The sequence below is a fragment of the Cyprinodon variegatus genome, unplaced genomic scaffold (genome assembly GCF_000732505.1).
Source record: "Cyprinodon variegatus isolate N-32 unplaced genomic scaffold, C_variegatus-1.0 Scaffold1603, whole genome shotgun sequence".
Lineage (NCBI taxonomy): Eukaryota > Metazoa > Chordata > Actinopteri > Cyprinodontiformes > Cyprinodontidae > Cyprinodon > Cyprinodon variegatus.
Window position 1 is genome coordinate 83,250 of NW_015152056.1, and position 8,239 is coordinate 91,488.

The following is an 8,239-nucleotide window of genomic DNA, read 5'->3' on the forward strand; positions in this document are numbered from 1 at the left end:
CCTTACAACTGAATTTTTCAATGCATCATCTAAGAGTTTTGTTTGATATCCGACAGGAAACACTGCAGGGACATCAAACTACAAAGTATTTCAGAAGCTGATGGAACCAGATTCTCTTCATCCACAGGATTATGTGACTCTACAGTGTTCAGTCCTCTCAGACTTTGAGAGCAAGACATGTCCAGGAGAATTCAGTGTTTTCTGGTTCAGATCAGATAAGTCTCCTCCAGATATCATCTACACTGAGGGATACAGAACCAACACATGTCAGAAAAAAATCGACCATCAAACTAGATGTGTATATAACTTCTCTAAGGACATCAGATCCTCCGATGTTGGAACCTATTACTGTGCTGTGGCCACATGTGGAGAGATACTATTTGGAGTTGCAACCAAGCCAGAAGTTGGTAAGATTTTATATGTAGGTTTTGAAAATGTATTTTTTCAAACATACTCTTGCAGTTAAATTGATTTTTGATCAATGGTGTTCTTACTTTACAGTGACAGACCCTGTATCACTTGTACTTCTTATAGCTGTTTCCTGTTTGATTATTTCTTTGATTGGAAATATTGTTTTGATCTGCCACAAAACTCCAACAGCAGCATGTAAACAATTTAAAGGTAAGAGTTTGTCAGTGACTTTAGGGGTTCTAGAAAACTAGAACTTTAATTATTCCAAAGTTAATAATTTAATCTGTGCATAGAGACATATTGCGATAACCCTTGAAATATTAATCTGGCTTTGATGCATGAGAACAGTGCTGAGCACACTTTCAATAATGTGTAAGAAATAAGCTGTAATGTTAGGTTGTTTTTTGTCCATTTGGTTAAGAATAACTAGCTTTGTCCACCCAAAAACTATGTAATGTTTGGTATAAGTCAATTTTTAAAGTTGTTAAATTGCGCAGCAGCAAAAGAAACAATATAAATCTACATTTTCTATCTCTATGTATGTATGTGTTTAGGAGAAGTGGTATGGATAAGTGTTTATTTGAGAGAGTATTTAGATGTGTACAACTGTCTTGCACCATGTTCCAAGTCGATTTCTATGCATTCAAGGCAGACTATTTCTTTCTAGCTGTCTTCGTTGTACACAGGTACATAGCATTTCTTTCAACAACTTGGTGACCTTATTGTCTTTATAACTCAGGCTGAATTAGAATCTCGTTTCTCTTTGGTTGACCCTGTTTCTGTCTTTCCTGTGGTTGACTTGCGGCTGCTGTTACCCCATATTTTCCCATTGATTCCGTGATCAGGTTTGCAGTTGGAGGCAACTTTCCAGTCTACTTCTGTGCAGAACTACTTTGAGAGCACAGCAAGGAAGAGCCATCATGCAGTGTTGATACTGTACCATTCAGAAATTCAGGGAGCTGAGATTTGCATTAAGGTTGACAAGCAGAACACAAACTCCTGTCTGTTTCTGGATAGCAACACTCTAAATGACATTGGTATCGATGACCCTATGGTGGAAAGCTAAATAGGTGTTTAGCGCCAAGCTGAAGTTAGCTTCTGATGTGGCCTCTGTTTGAAGAAACGGTTTTTGGCGTAAAGGGCTATTTCATCTCTTAAATCTGCTTTCAAACCTAGATTATATTACTTTACAATTAAAGAAGTTTTAAAACCGGTTTGTGATTTGTGCAAGCTATCAGAATAATGAAGATTCATTTAAGACCCATTCAAATGTTTTATTTGTACCTGGACTGGTCCAGTTCAAACTACAGTGCATAGATTCTTCAAACCTCAAATGAACTATTCTACAGTAGCTGCAATTTCTCATAAAAAAAAAGTCAACTAACCCACCACATTAATAACCCTTTAAACTTTTTTATTTCTATTTTCTTCCTCAGAGGACTCTCAATAGGAGTTATCGTTTTCAGTATATGGCATACTATGGGAGATTCTCGGGTGAACCCCAGAGCAAACTCTCCCTCCACCATCTTTAGGACCATTCTGGTGGTATCCCTGAAATCAGGACATCTAATAATTATCAGTGATGGGCAGTAGCGCCGCTACATGTAGCGAAGCTATTAGTTTAACTACATTTTCCAGTAGCTTGACCGTATTTATCTAGTAACTTTCCAGTAGTGACGTTATTGTTTTTATCAAGTAGCGACGTAGCGTCCGGAAACGCTACAAAATCCAGGGCAAAACTAAGTAATGAAACCAGGTTTTCTATTTTTGAAACAACAATCGGAGTTATTCGTTGGACATTCACGCATGAGCCTCTATTCTGCCTCTCCAGTCTGTGTCTACGAAACATGCGCATGCGCACTGCAGTGGAACTCAAAGAATGACACACACAGACACACAAAGCCAGACACAGAGGATGGAGGAGGAGACAGGAGCAGAGCGAGAAGAGCAGCCAACTGTCCCTACCACACCGTGGCCTTATCTTCAGAGATTTTGAAACTTGTTGAATCCTCTGATAAAAAGTATGTGTTCAGATGTCTGCTTTGCAATCCAAAAACCAAACCGTTGTCAATGTCCAGGACATTGAACACCAACCTAAGAACTCACATTCAGGTGAATCACTAATTTCCCTCCTGCAGTATGCAAGTGATTTTTATTTTTTTATAATATTTTATAATGTTCAGTTATGCAAACATGAGTGATTTTCAAGGTTCTTGGCCATAGAAAGCTCATGTGGCCAAGACTAGCCATTTGTTTTACATAGTCAAACACTAATTAAAACAGTCAACTACAGTCAACTTTTTTGAAATAAAAATGAGAAAAATATATCAGCTTTAACTTTATTGGCGCCTTTAATTTCCAGTTAAATCTGATGAGTGCCACTAAGATATTCTCATTAGAGAGCAGTAGCCAAACTTACATATTGCATTTTCATGGCCTAATTTACCAGACAGGATGTTTACATATATCTGTTTCAAGGCTTATTTGCACAGATAAGATTTTTTAGGTATGGAGAAACAGCTCTCCCATATATAAAAATAAATACATAAATAAATACATGCTTAATAAATAAATAAGCATTCAATTAATTACCCCCCAAAATACAATGAATAAATATGTAGGTAGAAATTAAATTATACAGTGAGACATAAATGTATATATCTCTTAATTAGCTTCTTTATTTTTTCACCTTCTTTTGTAAACAGTTTCATTTGTTACTGGAATCGATTTGTTTAATTGAGGTCTGAAGACGTTTTCTCTAAAGGAGACATTTTGAACTGACATTAGCTTGGTACAACATTAAGTAGCTAAGCTACTTTTAACACATTAGTGTAACTTAGCTTGCTATAATTCTTTAGGTGGTAGCTTTTGTGTAGTGAAGCTTAATTTATTGTTGAGTAACTGATAGCTTAGCTCACTACACTGGACAAGTAGCTTGCCCAACACTGTTAATTATACTCAATACACATAGTAAACTTTATACACTGATGACAGCTTTGTTTTGGGGTTAATTTTACAAACTATAAAATAGCTTAATGTAATGAAAGGTGATAACTGTTGTGAAATGTATGACCACTAACTTTAAAGTTTAGTGACATAATATCTGTCACTTTTTCAGGGTTAAAAATGTAAAGAAAATATTAAGTTCAAAATAAGTTTAAAAAAAATGACCTATGTTGTGGCCGGGTATTTTTTTATTCATGAGTGAAGAGAAGATGAGAGAGAAAAAAAATACTCAGTTGAAGTCAGAGTGAAAACACTTTCTTGTTTCTTTCTTCACAATTAGAGATAGAAGGGACCCCTTCACAAGAAAGATTGAGGAACTTGAGTGAGCAAAGTGATCAGACTGTAAGTAAAGCTGTAAACTCCAGTCAATTTTGACAGGTACCAAAATGATTTCTGTCAGCTTCACTTTTTAATTGCCATTTTATTACCTTTACAGAATGGTGACGAGCGCGACCTGAACTATGCAGAATTACACTTCTCTGCTGGTAAAGCTAGAAGACGAAAGAAAATGAATGGGGCTGAGGACAGTGTGTATTCTTATGTTAAATATCAATATTGAATATTAATGTGAGTTACATTTTAAAGATCTAACTGTAAAATAAACATACATGACACATGTGTGACATGTTTTATAGATCTAACCAACCACAGAAAATAAGGATGATTCATTTTGTAAGAAGAATTACTTTCTATTTTTATAGTTGACCCTAAAAGACCAGATTTTATGTTCCCTTTGTAAAATAAAGTTGTAACTGAGCAATTCTACCAATAAACTAGCAAGAGTTGGTTGAAATAAAACCTGAAATCTGTCATTTGTACAATTTCTTTAAGTCATTTTATTTAAAAAATGTATGTGTTGTGTTCATACTCGTTTAATGTTCTAGCTCAGGAGCAGCAACAAAAGAGGGGAGATGATGCAAAATCAGGTATTAATAACATTTATTTAAAGAAAAGATAATAAATGTATATATATATATTTATTGTTTAGATTTACTTATATCTTTCTACCACTTTTATAGAATACAATAGAATAGAAAATCCCTTTATTGTCCCACAATGGGGAAATTCTGGTGTTCACAGCAGCAAAACAAAATTTGAAAAAGTGGTCACACAAATGTGGACCTTAGAAAAATTTATAAGAATAACATAATAGTGAAGAGTTAAAAGATAAACAATAAAATACTGTACTGTAAAGTGTTTTAACAATATAAATCACTTTGCACCTGTAGAATAAATAACAATTATACAGCTATGGACATTTTTACAGTAAGGGATATTTGAAAATAGCAGCAACATCAGAGATGTGCAAAATGCCAGCAGCATGTTAATTTAACTGACTAAAGTTTATATCATTACATTGGCTTTTATTTGTTAATGTTCTCATTTGTTGGCACCTTTATTCCAATCTGTATACTCATGAGTGTAATCTGTGTTCACTTTACAATAAAAAAAGAAGAAAAAAATGTAAAAAGAAACAGTTTTACATAGTTCGGTTTTCATTATTTTTCTGCTTTGTGTGTCAACTGTTACACAAAGGCCACAGAGCGTATGGCGGAGAAAGCCATAGGATAGGATAGACCTGTTTGAATTCACAGCCAAAACTCTTCCGATATGCTTATTTTCAAGGACTTAAAAGGATCCAGTCCAGGTAGACCACATCCTTGGAAGACACAGCCCATAAATTCGAACACAGCCGATGTTACACCGGGAGCTGCAGGAGAGAGGAAAAAAAAAAAACACGGCTCAGAAGACAGATAGCTGCACCCAAATCTGTTACCTTTGGCTAAAGTAAATCAGCAGAAAGGGGAAAAAAAGCGGAAATTATTGGTGGGGACTGTCCCCACCAGCCAAAAGTTGGTGGGAACATGTCCACACCAGTCCTACAGAAAGTTATGCCTGTGATCAGATCTCTCAAAGAAAGTCTTCGTATCACATTCAGCTTCATTATGTACACCTGGCTTGAGGTAGTGGACTAGCCACACACAAGGAACCTGGTTTGGCATTTTTGGAATGGATGAAGCCAGAGTGCACTTCTCACGCTAGGTTGGGTTAGGCTTTATCTATTACCCTCAGATTTTCGAATTCAGCTCTGGTGAAATAGACCCCCTCATCAACAATGAGCCCTTCATCCATGCATCCTCTATTCGGTCATTAAGAGAAATTTTTCTAGTTTTTTTGGTAACTACTGACTCTGTTGAAACGCAGAATGACACACAGCTCCCCTCCGTCGCCATTCAAGTATACAGGTTAAGTCTATGTGTGACGGATGACAAAGCAAAATGCAGCAATTTCTAATATACATATGTTTTTTTTTCCAGCTTTTATTGTCATTACACTGTAACAAGTACAGAGCAATTGTGTGGTGCCGGGGGAGCAGTGTGGGGTTAAGGTTCTTATAGGCAATGCAACAATGACTTCTATGTCAGAAGGCTCAGAACATATAGGACCCAGAATTCAGGCATGACAGACAGTGGGAAAATTCGAAGTGTTTATTTAATATGACGTGCGGCCTCTTTTCAGCTGCAGCAATATTCTGTATTTTTGGTTTGGTGTTATCAGTGTGATGCAGAGTTTCCGACATTAATAATAATAATAACTGAACTTTATTGATCTCACATTGGAGAAATTTACCTCTGCATTTAATCCATCCCCTTGGGGAGCAGTGGACTTCCATGGTGAGGCGCCCAGGGAACAGTGTGGGGTTAAAGGTCTTGCTCAGAGACCCAGAGTGGCAGTCTGTAGGAGTGGGGCTTGAACTCAGAAGCTCAGAATTACAAGCTCTATGCCCTAACCACTAAGCTGCCACTCCCCCAATTTAGTTTTTTCAACAGTTCAGCAGTCTGATCGCAGTGGGGAAGAAACTGTTGGAGAACCTGTCGATCCTGTATCGAATGCAGGGAAGCATATTTTCAAAAGGCAGGAGGGAGATTAGTCCATGGTGGGGGTGTGAAGAGTGGCTGATGATGTTACGGCCCAATGATCCTATCTGCTGTTCTCACCACTCTTCTCATGTTCTTCAAGTCTGAGGCGCTCTAGCCTTCACACCACACAGTGAGACAGCTGGTCAGAACGCTCTTATGGCTTCATTTTAGTCATCCTCAGTCATGTCTCAGAGAAACTAAAAAACCATATCACGTGTACCACATACAAATCAATGATGTGGACCATTTGATCAAATTTGTTGTTTACCAAGTGCTGTTTAAAAGGGCATTACTTGGCAGCACATGTGAATATGAGCAGTAAGACAAAGTAAAACTTTATCATGCATATCAAAATGTAGAATTAGTTTGCATATTTTATTTGATAATTGTTCAATAAATCTTGTAAAGTTATTTTCTTAAAATACAATTATATCTTTCAGTTTCTTTAAGGAAAAATCTAACTGCTTGGGACAGAAAAAATGGTAAACTTTATTGGTGGCACCAAATCAAGAAATAATATTTACTGAGGATTGTGGAATGCCCAGCCAGCTGGGCATTGAAGTTTTGAAACTTTAAGATGTTTATTGCCCTCCCCCGTAGGGATGTCAATTATCTTTATTAATCAGATATAATTCAGACTGTTATATTTTGCTTATGAACACGCGCCCTATTGGCTGTGTGATAGAACAACAAATGAAAGTGTGAATCGAGTTCAAATCATGGTCAAACAGTTAATTCTGCAGATACATGGAATAAATTCACCACAACTTCTTGTGCAAAATATTACAGTTTATTAACAAAATCATTCAGCTCCAAGTCAAACATATTTCAGTTAAAGATTCTTGGCTAAAACTACTGAAACTCAACTAAACTAAACTACTATGTACGAAGAGGAAGGGAAAATTATTATATCAATTATTTATAGCAATTGGAATGTTTTCAAACCAATTCACAATGCAGATCCATGAGGTGAATAAAAATGTATTTGGCCAAATATTGTTTCACTTAATGACTTGCTTAATCAGGACTCAGTAACCTTTGGTTAAATGATTCTTTACCCTCCTTGAAATAGCTAGGAGCGTATGGACATGAGGATTCCATTAAATGACTCTTGGTCATACTTGGTAATCCAAATGTAATAAACATATGAGAAAACGCATGGACACTAATGTTATATCAGTGTTTAGACCCTTACTGTAATAAAGCTTGTCCAAGTTTCAACAAGAGCTCAAAACATATTACTGTAGTAAAGCGTAGCTTGCAGTCCATCCTGGTAGCTTTGTCTTTATTCATCAGTAAACACATGAAATGATCAAAATCATCAAAATATGTATTGTTTAACTAGATTCTGTCCCTAACTGTGCCAGACCTGCAAACCTCTGTCCATGTCCCTTTTGGAAGGGTTGACTTCTCCTCAGCACTTAGCAGTTTAGCAGGGCAGGCTCGCACGAAAGGCTGGGGGGGTCCTTTGTCCCCTGCGGCTCGAACCTAAGAAATGGCTTCTTTCACCTCCAGTCTGGTGCTGTAAGTTCTGAAACTCAGAGAAATGTGTTGCAAACGGCCTGTTTTGCAGCAGTTCGGTTATGGAATGTCAATCATCATGACTTAGCCTTGTTCATTCTGGAGATCTGGGTCTTGAGCCTGGGTTTCAGAGCAGAAAAGAAAGGTCTCCCAGCTGTTTTATGAGCAAAACTGCATTCTCTTCTCCAGTGATCATGCTAAGAAGAAACATAGACATTGGTTCTCAATGTCCAAAATTATTATCATGGTTTATGGCGAAACAGTTTCTTGACAATATGCGACTAAATTAAGGGAAGGCAGATAACAATGCAGAAGCAATCTGTCAGATGATTACAGTCAAAACAATAACAGCAGGTCAAAGTTTTGTTTTTTTGGACAGA

At 36.8% G+C, this 8,239-nt stretch overlaps 1 protein-coding gene across 2 annotated transcripts in view; it reads left to right on the forward strand.

Moving 5' to 3' along the window:
* The window catches only part of LOC107104062, a 27,351-nt gene extending 23,162 nt beyond the window's left edge, over positions 1-4,189 (forward strand). For both annotated transcript variants that reach the window (XM_015403975.1, XM_015403973.1), the window contains 4 exons: positions 57-407; positions 502-621; positions 3,698-3,759; positions 3,854-4,189. In XM_015403975.1, the coding sequence (XP_015259461.1) occupies positions 57-407; positions 502-621; positions 3,698-3,759; positions 3,854-3,976 (656 nt within the window). In that variant the 3' untranslated portion in view covers positions 3,977-4,189. The remainder of the gene's footprint in view (positions 1-56; positions 408-501; positions 622-3,697; positions 3,760-3,853) is intronic.
* Positions 4,190-8,239: the final 4,050 nt, after the last annotated feature.